Source organism: Oncorhynchus mykiss, chromosome 1, assembly GCF_057628025.1.
Source record: "Oncorhynchus mykiss isolate SJ-2025 chromosome 1, ASM5762802v1, whole genome shotgun sequence".
Lineage (NCBI taxonomy): Eukaryota > Metazoa > Chordata > Actinopteri > Salmoniformes > Salmonidae > Oncorhynchus > Oncorhynchus mykiss.
The window spans coordinates 68,281,861-68,303,793 of record NC_143022.1 but is presented as its reverse complement, the minus strand read 5'-3'; the positions used below and the strand labels follow the sequence as shown (position 1 = coordinate 68,303,793).

The 21,933-nt window shown below is 44.2% G+C and overlaps 1 protein-coding gene across 2 annotated transcripts in view; it reads right to left on the bottom strand.

Moving 5' to 3' along the window:
• Positions 1 to 4,155: 4,155 nt before the first annotated feature.
• socs5b (suppressor of cytokine signaling 5b) overlaps positions 4,156 to 21,933 on the bottom strand; it is an 87,287-nt gene continuing 69,509 nt past the window's right edge. For both annotated transcript variants that reach the window (XM_090237375.1, XM_021608186.3), the window contains exon 2: positions 4,156 to 7,963. In XM_090237375.1, the coding sequence (XP_090093501.1) occupies positions 6,258 to 7,946 (1,689 nt within the window). In that variant the 5' untranslated portion in view covers positions 7,947 to 7,963 and the 3' untranslated portion in view covers positions 4,156 to 6,257. The remainder of the gene's footprint in view (positions 7,964 to 21,933) is intronic.

The following is a 21,933-nucleotide window of genomic DNA, read 5'->3' as shown; positions in this document are numbered from 1 at the left end:
CCAAGATATAACTCTTTGGCCTGAATGCCAAGTGTCACGTCTGGAGGAAACCTGGCACCAGCTCTTTGGTGAAGCATGGTTGTGGCAGCATCATGCTGTGGGGGTTTTTCAGCGGCAGGGACTGGGAGACTAGTCAGGTCTCTTACGACTGAAAATCTCCGGAGACCTGAAGATAGCTGTGCAGTGACACTCCCCATCCAACCTGACAGAGCTTAAGAGGATCTGCAGAGAAGAATGGGAGAAACTCCCAAAATACAGGTGTGCCAAGCTTGTAGCGTAATACCCAAGACCTCGAGGCTGTAATCGCTGCCAAAGGTTCTTCAAAGTAAGGAGTAGAGTGTCTGAATACTTATGTAAATGTGATAGTTTTTTTTTATACGTTTGCAAAAATGTAAAAAAAAAAACCTTTGTTCTTTCATATATGTGTGTAGATTGATGAGGGAATAAAACAATTCAATCAATCTTAGAAAAAGGCTGTAATGTAACATTTTGAAAAAGTCAAGGGGTCTGAATACTTTCTGAATGCACTGTACGAAGCTCGACGGGTCTAGACACACAAAAGTTGCTTTGTGGTCTGATTGTGTTCAGATCTGTCTGACCACTTCAGGTGGTGGTCAGGGATGCATTGTGTGCGGATTTCTCCTCAGTCTGGACACAATCAGACTACCGAAAGCGCATACAGTGGGCGACGTCATCAGCACTCCTCCCACAAGTCTCCAGAAGACGTGTGTTTTGGAACCGAGGCAACTTTTCGTTGATGGTGCTTCCAACAATAACTGCTTATTCCAGCTCAATAAACTCAAGAAAGATACGTGTGTATATTGTGGAGGCTAACACTAAGACTCGCTACTGATGAGGTGTCTCAGGTTGAACAGAGCGAGAGCCCAGCAGGTCTTGTGGGTTTGGCCCAGAGCTCACTGCTAGAATCCCCACCTCGTTCCAGTGGTGTCTTGGTCCAGCTCAGGATTCCACAACTTATTGGAAATTCCCTGAGCACCTTGGGGTATTTGTGGCTGAAGGCTGAAGCTTTGAAGGGCCTGAGGCGAGTTTACAAGTGAACTTGATGTTGGCATTGGTAGTGTTGGCATTGGTAGTGCAGCATATTTGTTGGGGATCTGCTTGCAGAAAGGTGCTGCTCAGAATCACTGATCTAAAATTCACCTTACATGCCAAATAACCACTCATTATGTGATCAAGTTGAGCAAATCTGTGTAGCACCTTCCTCAGGCTTATCTCCTCAAACATGCTGAGTGTTGAGCAGGATTGTGAGCTTTATGCATGTTCAGGTATTTATGTATTGAGCTCTGTTGAGATTTTTCAACAGGTTCAAGCTTTTGAGTCAAACCCTGCAAGCCTATATCCTGTGCTTGCTTGTCCCCCTCTCTCCCTCTGGACGAGCTTCAATTATTTATACGTCTCGGCTAGCTAACTTGAAACCGATAACCCACATGCTATTTATACTTCATTTCAAGGAGCAAATACTAAACTCTAGGGTCGTGCTCGTGTCTCCAGTCAGCTACTGGTAGGCCCTGATGGGAAAGGGAGGATGAGGAGTGGGGAGGCTTGCCCTAGGTGGGCCGAACCAGACAAGAGCAGCAGCCAGGCCTGAGCTGGGAGGAAGGGGTGGGACCAAGGATAGAATGCAGAGAGGTGGGCAATACATACAGTATTAAGTAAGTGGGCTGGCTCCAGATACTCCTACTGATCACGGTGTCCCCAGGTCACTTTTTAAAAGGTTAGGAAACAAACACATTTAGTTATTTTTGTGAATTATCCCTTTCATTTATGGTAGAGAACGATGAAAGGTAAGAAAATGCGGCACAGTGAGAAAGAGAGAAGAATGAGAGATCTGAAATCAAACACGGCCCAATGTAGATTACGCTTAACAGTTTTATTTGGAATATTAAGACAATGAAGCATAAGCCAAGCACCAAGAGTGACAGCTACAAGTGTCGCATCATACGGCTCTTTAAAATGAACAGGTTATAATGGAAAGAAACAACTGTCTGAATGGTGAAGCAGATACACAGAATAACAAAGACATTGAAATGTGAACATTTGCACTCTCCAAATCCTTCCTGACAACAGTAAAAAAAAAAAAACTATAATAATGGAACGGCGATATTCGTCTGACCAGAGTTTTTTTTTAAAGTCTGTGGCAGTGCCTGCGGCCCCAGATATGAAAGGGCTCGTGATTGGTCAGAATGAATAAGGCAGTCTGGGAACACAATGGTGCTGTAGAATGACAACCATTAGTCCCCATCATTGTCAAGTCCTGTTGCCATGGCACCCACATGGCAACCGATGTGCACATACAGCATTAAAGTGACAAGAGGATTGCGACCATTGTTACAGTACACTCCATTGCATATAAGGGAGAAGAATAATGAAAAATAATAATTCTTTAGTCATACATCTTTTCATTTTTCCCCCCTCGTTTGCATATAGCATTTTTACCCAGCTTTCCAAAAAAAATAGGGGAAAGATGAGAATAAAACTTGTATTTTTCCTCTAAGAGCTGAAACCTTGATCCAGGCCAGGGGTCGTGATGTGGTCAAACAGGGTTGGCTGGTGATATGACCTGCCGGTCTCAGATTTATAACAAGTAAGTTGAGAAGAGATCCTGGAACTAGCCTAACATTGGGCCTGCCTGAGAATTGGTGGACAAGAGGCATTGTTCATAGGGGGGTACCCCTCACAGCAGACTCCACATCCCCTCCACCAGACCCCCAATATGTGGTCCACACACACACACACACACACACACGAGTCTGCAACTCCACATATCATAAATCTGTCCTCCAACATTGCTTGTGATGTATGAACACAAATGAAATACTCCACTCACACCCACATCTCCACCTTGAACAAATAAAACACAAACACGCGCACAGACAATTAAAGTGCCATTACTTCAACAAATCCCTAGACCCCCCCTCTCTCCCCCCATTCCCACAGCAGGAAACCGGGCCTTCAATGGTACATTGTGTGACTAAGGCGCTACTCTCTTTTAATGCTAACTTTAGCCTAGCTCCCAAACAGGGCTGGGGCGGCCGCAGAACGTGGAGGGGAAAGCAGCCACCAGCATAAACAAGAGCCCCTAAGTCCCCTCCACATATCCCAGCAGCATCAGCAGGGTCATGTTGAGGATGTGGTCAGAGAAAGAGAGGGGCACCCATTAGGAAACACAGTGGCCCTTTATGCGCACAGCACAGTAAATGTAGATCCTGGTGAGGTACATTTAGCCAGTGATTAGTGCCAGTAGGCCATCGCCGTAGCATGATAGACAGGTGGCAAAGAGTAGGTGTGTGTGTGCAGGAGAGTGAATTTTTAACAGCTATCCCATACAAGATGTCAGGGTGATAGACAGACATGGATGTGGATATAGAACATACAAGTGCACATGCAAGTGACTTATATGTCAACCTATTTTTTCCCCCTTCAAACAGTCCTCCACAGCCCTTCATAGATCATACAAATGGGTGATTTTCACATGCAATCTCCAAGCTTTCTGAAAACAATAAGTTCTGTCTGATTGGATTTAGGCCACAGAAGAGAGAGGGAGGGAGGGAGGGAGGGTTGGATATGAAAAAGAGCATCTAGTTGATTTAACTATCACACACATGCCTCAATTATACTATTGACAATGACACCCTTTCCTGCCCTTCTGCCTCCAAACCATAACATTACCTTTCATTAGTACATTGTGAATGTAGCACAAAATGGCTTGGCAGAGGCCAGAGCAGGTGCAAGACAGAGGTGTAGGTGATGGGGGCTCGTCTCTGTTTCTACCTGGCAACATCGCCTGCCCTGTAGGCTTAAAATGTTTGTTCAGTTGAAATAAAATTCAGGATGGTAATTTTAAAGAGCCCTAGAGACATAGTGGCGAGCAATACTACTAAAAACAATGCAGCTTGTGTGCAACACCGTTGAATAACAGAGCTTTGGTCACAGACACTCAGAGATGGTCATGAATAAGCTAATAATATGCATTCATTGCATTTTCATTCATGATCCTCCCCCTCTGGTAACACACACACACACACACACACAACGCGTGTTGGGTAGTTAAAATAAACATATTCCCTGCCATTCAGAGAGACGGGATTCAAGTTACCTATCCAACCAGGATAAAAATCACTGATATGACACCGATAATTTGTAAGAATTATATTTGTATACATTTGCAGATAGTATTTCCATATACAGGTACTCCTCATTTCTTATCTTTTTTTTCTCCATAGATTTTACAGACTCGTGCCTGTGTGTCGCTTTAGGTGTGCCGTTCTAAAACATGTCCAGTGTAGAAGCCCTCCAGGACCTGACGCTGCCTTGCCCAACCTATCCAGCCACCTATAAAACCCAATGACTTTTGGAAGTGAAGCCAATAAATTATTCTAGACAGCAGTGGCGGCTGTTGGGAGGAGCTTTTGGAGGACGGGCTCATTGTTATTGCTGGAATGGAATAAATGGAACGGTATCAAACACCTCAAAGATACGGGAACCAAGTCTGACTCCATTAATTCCCTTCCAGCCATTACAATGAACCCATCCTCCTATAGCTCCTCCCACCAGCCTCCACAGCTAGACAATGGAGTAGTGTATTCACTTCTAGCTAGCTAGCTAACATTGACAATATTTTCTTGATGAAATAGAAATGTGAAAAATGTAAATATATATATATATATATATATATATATATATATATATATATATATATATATATATATATATAAAATATTGAATGTGCACCAATGAACAGAGCTCTTCATCCCCTGTTCCACATCATTCATTTTCCTCCTCCTCATCCTCCATTTAAGGGCTACATGAGTGGGAAGTGCTGCTGGAGTATTCTATGCACCAGGCTCAAGAGTTTAAAGTAGATCAGGAGGCTCTATGAAAGGCACATAGGTTACGCTTTGTTGTATTCGTCTTCCTGATGCAAGCTCTCACAATATGCTGGGTTATTACGGGCATGGCTAGCAGCAGTGACAATGCGCATATCAAATGTTGCTCCTTCGGGTACTAATACTATAAAGCGGGATTGTGGCTGTAATGTGTAAAGGGGAGTCAAGTTAACTGTATAATGTCAATGGTCTGTGGAGGGTGCAGACATGAATTATATGAACCCTGAGCAGCATAGAGGATGCCACAGAGAGAGATAAGGGACACCATGAAGGCAGAACACAGGTCCAGAAACAAACCAGACCCTGAGACAATAACCAGTGTGTGTGTGTCTTCAAAAACTGCACGCACAGTTAAAGTGCCTGTTCTGTAGCCAGTTTGAGCCACCGGCAGACAGGTGTGAGAAAATAACCACCAGGACAAATATCAATAGTATTGTTCCATTAGAAGAACCGTACACTTGTGCCAACACAGTGGTGGTGGGAGACAACGATTATGCTTCAAGAAACGACAGTGAGGATATCTAAAAGCCAAGGACTCGCAGTGCCCACACACACTGCTGTGTATGCCTCGCCCCCTACAGGTGTACGCTGTAGCAGCACCTTTGGACCTGGCCGCGTTCCACATTGCCTTTGGGGCGAAGAACTACTGGACAGCACCCTTAAACAGCACCTTATTTCAGACATAGGCCTACTCAATGATGCTTGATGATGGCTGGGTGTGTGTCTGTACGACACTGTCCACCAAGCTGGCCCTAGCGAACTGCAGTAGGAGTTTTAGTTGCAGCAAACCCCCCCACCCCTCTCTCCAGTAAAGCCACTGTCAGCTCCACACCTCAAGCCTCACGATGCCCGCCAGGCATTCTTCTAGTCGCTTGATCAAGCAACAGGAAAAAAAAGGAAGGATATAAAGTACGAGTGAACTGTACAACATAGCTAGCTAACCATGTGGGCCTAGATAGACTGGGGGGAGGGGGTGAGGGGGCCATGCAGGCAGCTCATGCTGTGGGATCAGGCAGACACTTGACAGAATGAAACAGGAGAGAGGGAGACCAAGCATGAAGGCTTATGCTCTCCCTTTCAGAATCTTTTCAATAGTAAAAATGTGCTTGCCAGACAGCATTATACTGAATATAATAGATATGTATTCCATGTGATGTAAGTAGTAATAAGTAAAACAAAGAGAATAGAATTAATCTTGGATAGATCACTTTACCTAACTCCTTCCCTCCAGTTACCCCTCCCTGCCTGACTGAAAAGTGCCATGTTCAGTATTACCTCCTGATTGGCTGGGAGTTTTTCCTGTTTTGACTAAGCCCGCGGCGGCACGCACAGGCCGCCAGAGCCCCGCCACTATTTGATCTTGAGTGGCGGCTCCCTCTCCAGCCAGCGCACACGCACTTTCTGTTTGTAGTGATACTCCTTGAGGAAGTCCTGCAGGGCCGGGGGCAGTGGCAGGCCGCCGATGCCGTCGTACGTGGTCCGGGGGCAGATGGCGGCGCGTGCCAGGTGCTGCAAGCCGAAAGGGAAGGCCCGGTTGAGTGGCGCCGTGAGCAGCGGCTCAAAGAACATGCAGGCGCTGGGGTCCTTGTAGTGCTCCAGTAGGCCTGTGACGGTGGATGAGTGGAACACGCAGGGGTCGTGGGCATCGAAGCTGAAGTTGTGGTTCCACTGCTCGATGCGGGCATGCAGCGAGCGGTTGTAGCGGCGAAAGCTGACCGAGAACAGGTAGTCCTCCTGGGCCGAGTCTCGCAGCAGGAAGGTGCCCTCAGGCCGTCCATCCAGCAGCGCCTCCGCCTCGTAGCGGTCCATCACGCCCCAGTAGCAGGGCAGTGCAGTGATCTGCAGCAGGTCCGGTACCAGGCAATGGATGTAGTCAATCTGCGTGTGCACCTTCCATGGCCCAGGCTGGTTCCGGCTCAGATTGCCATCCCCGGACGCGTGCCGCTGCTTGGGCCTCAGGGCCTGCAGGCATAGGGTAGTTGAGTCCTCCTCCGAGTCACAGTCAGCCAACTGGGCTGTAGCCCCCCCGAGCACCTGCACCGATACTCCCACTCCTGAGCAGCAGGCCGCGGTGCCCCGGGCCTCCCCAGAGGCCTCTGCAATGCCGGGGGCCATCTTTGGTCCCAGTTTGTACAAAGAGGAGCCCTGCGCCAAGGCCTCCAGGGTGTGAATCTGGGCGTTGGGTGGGGGGTCCACTCCCTCTTCAATGCTGAGCCTGCGGCGTTCGCGCAGACGCTCCTCCTCGTCCTCGGGGGAGGGGTGGGCGGTGTCGAAGGCGTCAAGCAGAGCCGTGGAGGAATGCGGGCTGACGGGCGCCGTGTGCTGCTTGATCAGGTGCCACTTGTTGGCCAAGTCCGAGCCCTGGGGGAAGGGACAGGTCTCCAGCATCAGCTCTGTCAGGTGGATCTTGCGCTTCAAGACGGTGGGGGTCTTGGAAGAGCGCGAGCGGCGGCGGGGGGGCAGGGGGAGACACAGGCCCACTGTATCACTAAGCCGCTGGCGCAGGGAACGGGCGCTCAGACTGCGCCCCCCGCCCCCCGAGTCCCCCATTTCCTGGATAGAGCTGACCCCGTAGCGACGGTCCCTCCGGCCAGCGGCCCCGCGCGCGCGCCCTGACCACCTGTCTGTATCCATGGAGCTCTGAGTCTTAGTGGAACATGAGTGTTTTTTCTTGCCCCCCCAAGGTGCATGGCGTGAGTACGAGTCTCTCCGGGCCACAGGGACTCCTCCACGACCCCCCCTCGCATCCTCACTGTCTTTGCTGTCTATGGTGATCTCCACTATCTGGGGGATGTCCGACACACAGTTGTGACGTCGTCCCCCAGTAACCATGGGGAGCGGCAAGAGGCTTCGGGGCAGGCTAGAGGCCCGAGAAGCCTGGGCCTCGCCTGAATTGCCTCCCCGTCCCAGGTCCACCACACAGTGCATACCGTCCACCTCCACCACGCTGTTCTCTGTACTGGGTCCCACACTGTCGGTGTGGAAGAGGGTCTGGCATCGGCTCCTCAGGTTGCTCCACATCTTGCCCACTTTCTCCATGGATAGGAGACCAAGACCTGCCAGACAGATGGACACATCAAATTAGACCAGTTGTAGGGTACAGGAATCTCACAATCCATGGCCTACATTACTATACAATTGCAGAATTTAACATAACATTTTTGTTAGGCCTAAACAATAGCTAGATTTCTACCCAATTGGCGACAGATTTCCATGCGAATATTCTGGAATCCGCATTGAGAAAATATGCACATTTTCACACCAGTGATATGTTTTCACCAAATGGACATGTTGCAGATAAGAATCAGTGCGTGATGACGTAGTGCACACAACATTCAATTATTATTTTTTTGCTTAAGTTTCCATGTACAAAAACAAATCTGTTTCCATCGCATTTTCAACTCTAATAATAGTTTTGTCACAAAAACGGTTGCATTAAATAGCAAATGTGCCTACTCTGCTCTTGGTACCTGCGCTCTAGCCAACAGCTCACAGATACAGTGCGGGTAGGCTGTGTGGGTTGTCGAGTTTACATGAGATTATTATGGATAATGGATAAGACCCTGGATATTTATTGGAAAGCAGCATCAAGCTCATCAATGTGCACTTTCACCACCCTGTGAAGTTCATCATAACTTATTTCATATGTAGCCTAATAAAGTGCATGCTTTCCCGAGTCGTAGTGGGAGGTCCAAACACCATTTCACCACATGACTCCAAATTTACTTCGATACGATGGTTATTCTATCAATATTTGAGCATAAAGGCGTTTCTACCTCAATTTCCCACGTAATTAATTTTAGACAAAAAAAGATCCCACCATGTCGAACAAACAAACTGTTACTATTTTAAAAAATGACACTGAAACTTCATGTTTCTGTCACAGCTGTCGTGAGAATTTTTTATACTATATGACTTTTCTTGAATAAAAACTGTGGATGGAAATGTGGTTACCGTAGCAATTCAATGGTAGTGACCCTAGAGACAAAATTTGGGTGTGGGGGAAATTGGGTGATTCTTTGCACGTGGGATTCTTGCACAGGGATTTCTTGTGTGTGAGAGAGAAAGTGGGCTAGTTGGAGCTGTAAAGTGAGTGAGGAGTTGCCAGGCATACGTGCAGGGACACAAGGCCACGGCTGTAAACTAACACAGGGATCTGCCTGCACCCAGCTGATCTGCTGGTATGTACCGTATTACAACGTCCGTCTGGACCTGACCAAGAACTTTCCCTTTCACAACAGTGTAGACAGCCAGCACAAACACGCACACAGACACTAAATTCATCAGTGTGCATGGACAATACTAGGTTCTTGAGCGCAGTGACCCCAAACTGCCTTCAAAATGGTTTGCCTCTCCAAGATCATGTTTAGGCTAATAGAATTAACATGTGGCCGCCAGCTCTCTTCCCTCCTTACTCCTTACCAAAGGTAATGGATCTCTTTCACACTGCATTTCCTTCCAACTGAACGCATTGATTATTGACTTTAAACCTTTAGTAATTGAATAAGGAGGTCAGAGACCTGGCCGTGTGGTGCCAGGGCAACAACCTCTCCCTCAACGTGATCAACACAAAGGAGATGATTGTGGACTACAGGAAAAGGAGGACCGAGCACACCCCCATTCTCATCGACAGGGCTGCAGTGGAGCAGGTTGAGAGCTACAAGTTCCTTGGTGTCCACATCACCAACAAACTAACATGGTCCAAGTACACCAAGACAAAACCTATTCCCCCTCAGGAGACTGAAAAGATTTGGTATGGGTCCTCAGATCCTCAAAATGTTTAACAGCTGCACCATTGAGAGCATCCTGACTGGTTGCATCACTGCCTGGTATGGCAACTGCTCGGCCTCCGACCGCAAGGCACTACAGAGTAGAGGTCGACCGATTAATCGGAATGGCCGATTAATTAGGGTCGATTTCAAGTTTTCATAACAATCGGAAATAGGTATTCTTTACACCTTTATTTAATCTTTATTTAACTAGGCAAGTCAGTTAAGAACACATTATTATTTTCAATGACGGCCTAGGAACGAACGGTGGGCTAACTGCCTCGTTCAGGGGCAGAATGACAGATTTTTACCTTGTCAGCTCGGGGGATTCAAACTTGCAACCTTACAGTTAACTAGTCCAACGCTCTAACCACCTGATTACATTGCACTCCACGAGGAGACTGCCTGTTACGCGAATGCAGTAAGCCAAGGTAAGTTGCTAGCTAGCATTAAACTTATCTTAGAAAAAACAATCAATCAATCATAATCACTAGTTAACTACACACGGTTGATGATATTACTAGTTTATCTAGCGTGTCCTGCGTTGCATATAATCGATGCGGTGCATATCGTTGCTCCAATGTGTACCTAACCATAAACATCAATGCCTTTCTTAAAATCAATACACAGAAGTATATATTTTTAAACCTGCATATTTAGCTAAAGGAAATCAACGTTAGCAGGCAATATTAACCAGGTGAAATTGTGTCACTGCTCTTGCGTTCATTGCACGCGGAGTCAGTGTATATGCAACAGTTTGGGCCGCTTAATTTGCCATAATTTTACGTAATTATGACATAACATTGAAGGTTGTGCAATGTAACAGGAATATTTAGACTTATGGATGCCACCCATTAGATAAAATACGGAAAGGTTCCGTATTTCACTGAAAGAATAAACGTCTTGTTTTCGAGATGATAGTTTCCCGATTCGGCCATATTAATGAAATAAGGCTCATATTTCTGTGTGTTATTATGTTATAACTAAGTCTATGATTTGATAGAGCAGTCTGACTGAGCAATGGTAGGCAGCAGCAGGCTCGTAAGCATTCATTCAAACAGCACTTTTGTGCGTTTGCCAGCCAATCAAAACCCGAGATTAGGCTGGTGTAACCGATGTGAAATGGCTAGCTACAGTGCCTTGCGAAAGTATTCGGCCCCCTTGAACTTTGCGACCTTTTGACACATTTCAGGCTTCAAACATAAAGATATAAAACTGTATTTTTTTGTGAAGAATCAACAACAAGTGGGACACAATCATGAAGTGGAACGACATTTATTGGATATTTCAAACTTTTTTAACAAACCAAAAACGGAAAAATTGGGCGTGCAAAATTATTCAGCCCCCTTTAGTTAATACTTTGTAGCGTCACCTTTTGCTGCGATTACAGCTGTAAGTCGCTTGGGGTATGTCTCTATCAGTTTTGCACATCGAGAGACTGACATTTTTTTCCCATTCCTCCTTGCAAAACAGCTCGAGCTCAGTGAGGTTGGATGGAGAGCATTTGTGAACAGCAGTTTTCAGTTCTTTCCACAGATTCTCGATTGGATTCAGGTCTGGACTTTGACTTGGCCATTCTAACACCTGGATATGTTTATTTTTGCAAATCTACCAAGACCTGGCCGTCCCTCTAAACTTTCAGCTCATACAAGGAGAAGACTGATCAGAGATGCAGCCAAGAGGCCCATGATCACTCTGGATGAACTGCAGAGATCTACAGCTGAGGTGGGAGACTCTGTCCATAGGACAACAATCAGTCGTATATTGCACAAATCTGGCCTTTATGGAAGAGTGGCAAGAAGAAAGCCATTTCTTAAAGATATCCATAAAAAGTGTCATTTAAAGTTTGCCACAAGCCACCTGGGAGACACACCAAACATGTGGAAGAAGGTGCTCTGGTCAGATGAAACCAAAATTGAACTTTTTGGCAACAATGCAAAACGTTATGTTTGGCGTAAAAGCAACACACCATCCCCACTGTCAAACATGGTGGTGGCAGCATCATGGTTTGGGCCTGCTTTTCTTCAGCAGGGACAGGGAAGATGGTTAAAATTGATGGGAAGATGGATGGAGCCAAATACAGGACCATTCTGGAAGAAAACCTGATGGAGTCTGCAAAAGACCTGAGACTGGGACGGAGATTTGTCTTCCAACAAGACAATGATCCAAAACATAAAGCAAAATCTACAATGGAATGGTTCAAAAATAAACATATCCAGGTGTTAGAATGGCCAAGTCAAAGTCCAGACCTGAATCCAATCGAGAATCTGTGGAAAGAACTGAAAACTGCTGTTCACAAATGCTCTCCATCCAACCTCACTGAGCTCGAGCTGTTTTGCAAGGAGGAATGGGAAAAAATGTCAGTCTCTCGATGTGCAAAACTGATAGAGACATACCCCAAGCGACTTACAGCTGTAATCACAGCAAATGGTGGCGCTACAAAGTAGTAACTTAAGGGGGCTGAATAATTTTGCACGCCCAATTTTTCAGTTTTTGATTTGTTAAAAAAGTTTGAAATATCCAATAAATGTCGTTCCACTTCATGATTGTGTCCCACTTGTTGTTGATTCTTCACAAAAAAAATACAGTTTTATATCTTTATGTTTGAAGCCTGAAATGTGGCAAAAGGTCGCAAAGTTCAAGGGGGCCGAATACTTTCGCAAGGCACTGTAGTTAGCGGGGTGCGCTAATAGCGTTTCAAACGTCACTCGCTCTGAGACTTGGAGTGGTTGTTCCCCTTGCTCTGCATGGGTAACGCTGCTTCGAATGGTTGCTGTTGTCGTTGTGTTGCTGGTTCGAGCCCAGGGAGGAGCGAGGAGAGGGACGGAAGCTATACTGTTACACTGGCAATACTAAAGTGCCTATAAGAACATCCAATAGTCAAAGGTTAATGAAATACAAATGGTATACCTGGGAATATTGAAGACTCATGTTAAAAGGAACCACCAGCTTTCATATGTTCTCATGTTCTGAGCAAAGAACTTAAAATGTTAGCTTTCTTACATGGCACACTTTTTCACTTTTACTTTCTTCTCCAACACTTTGTTTTTGCATTATTTAAACCAAATTGAACATGTTTCATTATTTATTTGAGGCTAAATTGATTTTATTGATGTATTACATTAAGTTAAAATAAGTGTTAATTCAGTATTGTTGTAATTGCCATTATTACAAATAAATAAATAAAAATCGGCCGATTAATCGTTATTGTCTTTTTTTGGTCCTCCAATCATCGGTATCGGCGTTGAAAAGAAAAATCATAATCGGTCGACCTCTACTACAGAGGGTAGTGCGTACGGCCCAGTACATCACCAGGGCTAAGCTTCCTGCCATCCAGGACCTCTATACCAGGCGGTGTCAGAGGAAGGCCCTAAAAATTGTCAGACTCCAGCCACCCTAGTCATAGACTGTTCTCTCTGCTACCGCACGGCAAGCGATACTGGAGCGCCAAGTCTAGGTCCAAGAGGCTTCTAAACAGCTTCTACCCCCAAGCCATAAAACTCCTGAACACCTAATCAAATGGCTACTCAGACTATTTGCATTGCCCCCACCTCTTCTACACTGCTGCTACTCTCTGTTATTATCTATGCATAGTCACTTTAATAACTCTACCTACATGTACGTATTACCTCAATTACCTCGACATTGGTGCCCCCGCACATTCAGACTGTACCGGTACTCCCTGTATATAGCCCCACTATTGATATTTACTGCTGCTCTTTAATTATTTGTTATTCTTTCTCTTACTTTTTGGGGGGTGTATTTTCTTAAAACTGCATTGTTGGTTAAGGGCTTGTAAGTAAGCATTTCAATGTAAGGTCTACTACACCTGTTGTATTCGGCGCATGTGACAAATACAATTTGATAATACTGTAATATATGTCATTTAGCAGACACTTTTATCCTAAGTGACTTAGTCATGTGTGCATACATTTTTTGTATGGGTGGTCCCGGGAATTGAACCCACTACTCTGGCGTTACAAGTGTCATGCTCTACTAACTTAGCTACAAAAAGACCTCTAGTAGTGGGAGATCTCATCTGATCTCCAAACTGCCATGGTGTACTCTCAGTTTCCCACCCTCTCACATTTGCAGAGATACCATTGCTGTCCTGTGTAGCTCTGTTGGTAGAGCATAGTGCTTGTAGAGCATAGTGCTTGTAACGCCAGGGTAGTTGGTTCGGTTCCTGGAACCACCAAAATGTATGCATGCATGACTAAGTCGCTTTGGATGAAAGTGTCTGCTAAATGGCATATATTATTATTATATATTTTTGCCCCAGTTACATAACATAGTTGCCCCAGTTAGCCTAGATGAGCCAAGCAGAGCAGGCTCTACAATCTGCTTCCTACAACAGTGAAACACATAGACAGAGTAAAACCACTGTTTCAATAGAGATACAGGGATTTTGCAGTCAGCTGCAACGGCGTTAAGATGCCAGAGGAATCAGGCCCAGACTCGGCACATGACTGATTATGATGATTTACCAAGGCCTATCCCCCTGGCCTAGAAAAGCCTATGACTATTGCTAATACCACTCATGACATCCAAAGCTAAAACCAGATGATTTCTCTTAACATTAACATCTTTTAAATGTATTTTTACCAAGGACTTTTTTTCTTCAAATGTTGCCTTAATTTAACCAGGTAAATCACTGACAACAGATGCTCTTTTACAATAATGACCGGACCAAGATGGAGCACAATTAGGGGAATGATGTGTCCAATTGTCCTGAGTCAGGTGGTCAGAGGTGGTGAAGACAAAATGACTGCATAGCGTCATGTATTCTAAAAGGCACGAGATATGACTAGTATGTCATGTTTGGTAGAAGACGCCGCAAACATAACTCTCGTGATATATGCATTTGATAGAAGTAGTAGTGGGTACAAATACCGGTATCCATAATACATCACGATGTTGTCCATAATAATTGTTGCATTCGACAAAACATTCAAGCCAGTATGAAATGTCACCTGCTACAGACCTGCATAGACTGTGGTAGAAATTGATATAAGATGGATGTAGGCCTAATGTAGGGCCCTATAAGAATCTGCGTTGCGGAAGACACGGACGGAATCCAGACATTTAAACGTAATTCAATGATATTCAAAAATGTATTGAAAAATGCAATTAATTCTGTCTGGCAGAATTATATCATGATTATTTGTATCAATCCAGTGGCTATTCGTTTTTTGATCTGCAATCACATGAGCGCTCCAGAAACACCGCTAACCAAACAACGGTCTCTGGCTCGTGCTCACTTGCATTAAAAAGATAGGCCTAACTACACCCCACATTTTTCTAATACCACAAAAGTGGTCTCCTGATGTGATTTAAGCAGTTGTGGACTTAGAACTTCACTTTGTGGTTTTCTATTAAAAAAAGGGTGACATTTGAAAAAACAGAATGAAGCAGAAAATAACAGATTTTATAGGGCCCCTACAAATTATGGATAGGCATTACATTTTTGACTGTTCTGAGTACTCAGATGATTTTTTTCAAGTACTCAAATATATTTAAATTTTATTATTGATCTGTTTCAGAAAGCTGTGCGTATGACGGAAGTCACTACTTCACAGGAGAGGCATTTGAATGTTAAAAAAAACCTGTTTATGTGCTGTAATAACAAATGTGTATGTAATCTGTAAATATAAATAAAATGTGAAATCACAAAACTGTTTAGAAACAGAGAAAATACAGAATATTGCACAACCACGATTGGTTGAGATAATGAGGGGCCGGGACATTCACGAGAAAGAGCATCCATTCTGTCAATTTTGATTTTTTAAACGTTACCTTTATTTTACGAGGCAAGTCAGTTAAGAACAAATTCTTATTTTCAATGACGGTGGGTTAACTGCCTGTTCAGGGGCAGAACGACAGATTTGTACCTTGTCAGCTCGGGATTTGAACTTAACCTTTTGGTTACTAGTCCAACGCTCTAACCACTAGGCTACTCTGCCGGCCCAATGGCACATCCTGCTCTCTGCTACCATGGATATTTGAAAGATCCGTTGGATTTACTCATATTGACATCATGGACAACATGCAAAGTGTAGCTACAGCTTTCAATACCAGAGTTGTCCTGAATACAGCTGCTGGTATCGACACAGCTGTCTTCTGTGGCAAAAGCTGGACTGGTTGGACTGGTTGAAGCAGAGTGGGAAGGATCATCTTGCAAGTGTTTCAGTCTGCTGTGAATCATCTGAGCCCATACACAGGTAAGAGTCTACAGTTAAAATGCCAAGATGGCTACATGTGCATTCGTTATTCTCTCAACTGTATCGGAAAGCAGTTTCCATTGCTAACTATTGTTAGCTAGCTAGCAGTTGCATACAGGTAACGTTATAGCTAGCTAGCGGAGCTGGCCAGTTGCATTCTGATTGCTGATGTGCTATATTTTTCCTTTTCATGTATGCCAATTTGTCATGTTTAACTAGCTAACTACAGAAAATTGCCACTGTGGTGAAAATCCTATCCGATTAGAAAGCTAATGAAACCCCATGTTAAGTGATAGGGACACATGCTAAATTGGAAGGTACAGCTAAATGAAGTGACAGCTAAATATCTAGATATTGGATTACAGATTGGTTTTTTACATGTTCAACTAGCTTACTAGCTAGATGAATACCGTTTACATCTAACCAACTGGTAATTGTGAGGCTAAATGTTTGCTAAACCTTGTAGTTTCTGCATTGCCATTGTTGGGCTGGAAGCAGGTTGTGTGTACAGGGCATTTTAGTACAGCTGTAACAGTCAATAGGCAATAACCTATAGGATATTAATACATTTATTTCTTAACATATTTTTCTGGAATTTGTCTTTCATGATAAACCTGTTCACCACCAGTACAAAGAGATGATCGAGGGTGAACAAGCAACAATACAGGTATTTTGTCTTTGTACTTTGAGCTTATTGCTTGAACTTGGGGGTCAATGAATGTTATGGCAGGTATGCAAAGCTTTAATGTCTTGTCTATTTTTGCCTGCTTTCCCCCTTTACAGCTTCAATTGTCTGGAGCCTGGTGTTGTGGCCAAGGAGCTTTCACTCTGATGGAAGCAGGTTTCAGGTGCCAATGTAAAATAAAAAAAATCAAACTATTTCACATTTTGGAACATTAGATTGAAAAGAGTTGGCGGTTCACATTTTTAGAACACGGCCTGCACTGGAAAAAAGGACGAGTTGTGCAGTTCTGCATACCGCTGCCCCATTATTTGCCTGTTTGTGGCATGCCGGTTAGCTTGTATGATTCTTGCCATTCTCCTTTGAACTCTCATCAACAAGCTGTTTTCACCCACAGGACTGCTGCCGACTGGATGTTTTTTGTTTGTAACACCATTCTCGCTCCAAGTCGCATAGGTCACTCATTTTGCCAGTTCTAACATTCAATCGAAAAGTAACGGGACGCCTGTCTGCCTGCTTTATATAGCAAGCCATGGCCACGCGACTCACTGTCTGTAGTAGCAAGCCATTTTTGTGAATGGAATGGTGTACCAATACTTAACAAAAATATGTTTCATGAGTTGAAATAAAAGATCCCAGAAATGTTCCATATGCACAAAAAGCTTATTTCTCTAAAATGTTGTGCACAAATTTGTTTATGTCCCTGTTAGGGAGAATTTCTCCTTTGCCAAGATCCATCCGCCTGACAGGTGTGGCATATCAAGAAGCCGATTAAACAATGATCATTACACAGGTGTACCTTATGCTAGGGACAATAAAAGGCCACTCTAAAATGTAAACACAATGCCACAGATGTCTCAAGTTTTGAGGGAGTGTGCAATTGGCATGCTGACTACAGGAATGTCCACCAGTGAATATTAATTTCTCTACCATAAGCCACATCCAATGTCATTTTATAGAATTTGGCAGTAAGTCCAACCAGTCTCACAACTGCAGACCACATGTAACCACGCCAGCCCAGGACCTCCACATCCGGCTTCTGAGACCAGCCAACCGGATAGCTGAAAGAACTGTGGATTTGCACACCCAAAGAATTTCTGCACAAATTGTCAGAAACCGTCTTAAGGAAGTTCATCGGTGTCTGTGCTCATCGTCCTCACCAGGGTCAAGACCTGACTGACTTCAGTGAGCAAATGCTCACCTTCGATGGCCACTGGCACACTAGAGAAGTGTGCTCTTCAACTGTACCGGGCAGATGGCAGACTATGTATGGCGTCGTGTGGGCGAGCGGTTTGCTGATGATAATGTTGTGAACAGAGTGCCCCATGGTGGCGGTGGGGTTATGATATGGGCAGGCATTAGCTACAGACAATGAACACAATTGCATTTTATCATTGGGAATTTGAATGCACAGAGATACCCATGTCACAAGGACCTGTATACAATTCCTGGAAGCTGAAAATGCCCTAGTTTTTCCATGGTTTGCATACTCACCAGACATGTCACCCATTGAGCACGTTTGGGACGCTCTGGATCGACGTAGAAGACAGCCCGTTCCAGTTCCCGCCAATATCCAGTAACTTCACACAGCCATTGAAGAGGAGTGGGACAACATTCCACAGGCCACAATCAAACCCGGACGGCCAAACCCAGACGACGCAGGGCCAAATTGTGCTCCGTCCTATGGGACTCCTGATCACGGTCGGTTGTGATACAGCCCGGGATCGAACTCGGGTCTGTAGTGACGCCTTAGACCACTGCGCCACTCGGGAGGCCCAATTCCTATAATTTGTATCTACAATGTTTGTTTGGTTACGGTAATTTCTGTTAATGCATTCAATATACTGCATCATTATTCCAGTCTTTTACCATTCCAATTGTTGGAGTAGACATGTTGCTTGCACAACCTATGCTACACTTGTGAGGCACAAGTTTTGGTTTATTTCATTCCATTTACGAGTTGTCAATTTAGTCATTGTCTTTGTTTAGAGCGCTCCTGTAAATTTTGAGTAAGGACGCACACCTGATTACGCATATAAGTAGGCTTATAGGCTACCTGACCTGCGAGCAAATGTAGGCATATAAATGTGCCCATTTGGGGAGCTGATAGTATTTCTGATTAGCTTAACGCACCACCACTAATGAGCTGTGGAGCTTCTCAAAGTAATGTGTTCTTCACCTCAAACAGCAAGCAACGGAAGTCTGTTTTTACATCCATAGAGCATGACAAAAGTTCCTCAATATATTCTAAATATCTTTATAGCCCTCTCCTTTCCAATAACCACTCAGCGTGAAAGGGAAAAATGTCATGCTCTGATCCAGTGGAAATTTCATAAAATAGGCCTGATTACTTCTTATCCCTTGCACAAATAGCCTACAACTTTCTGTCCAGAGCTCACTGGCCCGGGAAACTTGGAGTTCAGACCCAAGTTAATAGTTGATACAAAATTTCAAGTTGGTTGCAGACAGGCCATGCGTAGCCAATGTGATTTATAGGATATTTGTTTTTTTCTACTTTCTACCTGCAGGCTGCAATGTTTTTATTTGTTGGCTTTATGTAGGCTATTTTTACATAGTTGGCAATGGAAGTTACTTTTTAGGTTTGTATAATTTCATTAGGATTTGGATAGAATTTGGATTTAACCATGACAATGATTGAGATACGAAGACGTTATTATAAATTAAATTAAAATGTTCCACAAAAAAGTGTATTTGAAAACCATACCTGGCACGCGGAGCGGTAGAAATGGTAAGATAAATTGTCATTCTACATGAGAAAGGTTGCCGACTCCTCATGTAGCCTATTATGGGCCACTTCAGGGGAGTAACGACAGAATCTGCAAAAGCTAGCAGGAGTGGGAGGATGGTTGGGTCAGGTTACATTTTTTCCTTCTGGTTATCTTGATCTGGCTGAGTCATGGGTGTCTTATTTAATCAAGCAGTGTCCTTAAAGCATGTGACAAGCTCAATACATATAGTTGATTTTATTAAAAACACACTTAAACTCTGTGAAGCATTTATTTGGGCTGCAATTTCTGAGGCTGGTAATGCACTTATCCTCTGCAAAAGGTTGGGTCTTCCTTTCCTGTGGCTGTCCTCATGAGAGCCAGTTTCATCATAGGGCTTGACGGTTTTTGCGACTGCACTTGAAGGTTCAAAGTTCTTGAAATTTTCCGGATTCTGACCTTCATGTCTTAAAAGTAATGATGTTGTTTTTCTTTGCGAATTTGAGCTGTTCTTGCCAGAATATAAATTTGGTCTTTTACCAAATAGGGCTATCTTCTGTATGCCACCCCTACCTTCTCAAAACACAACTGATTGTTTCAAATGCATTAAGGAGGAAAGAAATTCCACAAATTAACTTTTACCAAGGCACATCTGTTAATTTAAATGCATTCCAGGTGACTACCTAATGATGCTGGTTGAGAGAATGCCAAGAGTGTGCAAAGCTGTCATCAAGACAAAGGGTGGTTACTTTAAATATATTTTGATTTGTTTAACACTTTTTGGGTTACATGATTCCATGTGTGTTATTTCATAGTTATGTCTTCACTATTATTCTACAATGTAGAAAATAGTCAAAAATAAAGAAAAACCCTTGAATGAGTAGGTGTGTCCAAACTTTTGACTGGTACTGTATATGTAAAAATACACAATTTAAAATTGACAAATTGATTGGTCAAAAGAACAAACGACTTTCGGTCAACCAATATTTTTGTTGGGTCGGGGACAGCCCTCCTAACCAATTCTAAATGGCACTAGCAGTTCGCAAAATATCTTAAGTGGGAAATAGACGGGATGCAATTATTCCAAAACTGCAGCTCGTTGTTGGAACATATTTTCCTACTTCAATCACAGTCCATTTGTGATAAAACTGTAGTCTCATTGCTGCAACTCCCCAACGGGCTCGGGAGAGGCAAAGGTGGAGTCATGCGTCCTCCGAAACATGACCCGCCTCCTTAACAACCAACAGCTTAATCCGGAAGCCAGCCGCACCAATGTGTCGGAGGAAACACAGTTCAACTGGCGACCGAGGTCAGCCTGCAGGCACCCGAGCCCGCCACAAGGAGTTGTTAGAGCGTAATGAGCCAAGTAAAGCCCCACCGGCCACACCCTGCCCTAACCCGGACAACGCTGGGCAAATTTGGCACCACCTATGGGACTCCCTGCCGCGGAATGAATGAACCCGGTTCTGTACCAACACCTCTAGCAATGCGATGCATTGCATTAGAACGCTGCGCCACTCGGCAGGGCCAGTTAGATACGTTTTTATAGGCATTTATTTCTGTAGACCTAAGGGGTGCTTTTGTGTGCACTCAGCACGTGTGTGGAGGGAGCGGTCGGAACGCAATTAAGTGAGTGAGACACAGAGGGGAAAGGGACCTTAGAGAATAGAACAGTGTGATGCTTGGCTTGGTTTATTTTCTGTTGTCCTCCGGAAATGCACATGTAGAAATGGAACAATCGAGTCAAAGCATATTAAAGTGGTCTTCAAGATAAAATGTATCTTGCCGGCAGCCACAAAACACATTCCATCAAATAGTTTCACAGTATTTAAAAAAAATGTGATCTCTGGTTAAAGATCGAGGTTTGACATCCGTTCGAGGACTCCATTACTCATGCCCATCCCTACTACTAATGATGATCACAAAAAAATACACACCCGTCACACAGTGAACAGTGTGTAATGATCATAGGCCTAACTCTTAAGGTTGCTCATGGCAGGCTAAATAGTGAGGGGGAGGGAGGGACGAGGAAGTTTCAAACAGGACATTCATCCTTAAACTGTAACTGTACACAGCCAAGATTGGAGCAGGGGGCCTGGGTGTGACATCACTCATTCTTTCATTGTAATTGACCTAGTGTTACAGTCAGTCTCCCGTCCCCGACTAAGTCGTGGATAAGAGTGCGAGTGGGGGTGTATTGTGTGTTGGGTTGGAGGTGTTCCCTCTATTCTCTCAAGGGGTGGTGCAACTTCCCCTCTCTCCACAAGAACTTACAGACTTTATACGGTATCTCCCTTCCCTCCTTCAAGACATGGACCTTGAGGCCCCATTCACCCTCAACCATGTTAACTTAGTGGTCAAAAGCTTTAGTTATGATAACAGGCATTTGCAATTACGGTAACCTATCCATCATCGGTTCTCACAAGACTTACTGATAAACTCACTAGCCTATAAATAGTGTACAATTCATTAAAAAAAACAATCCAGCTTTGACAGACTTATATAAGGACTTATATAAAGTCTAAGATTCAAACAGCATTCACTTACACGCTAGGTTCAGATATGCACAGCAATTCCCTCACATAGTAATGTCAGAGAGATGGCCTATATTACTGCCATTATAACAGT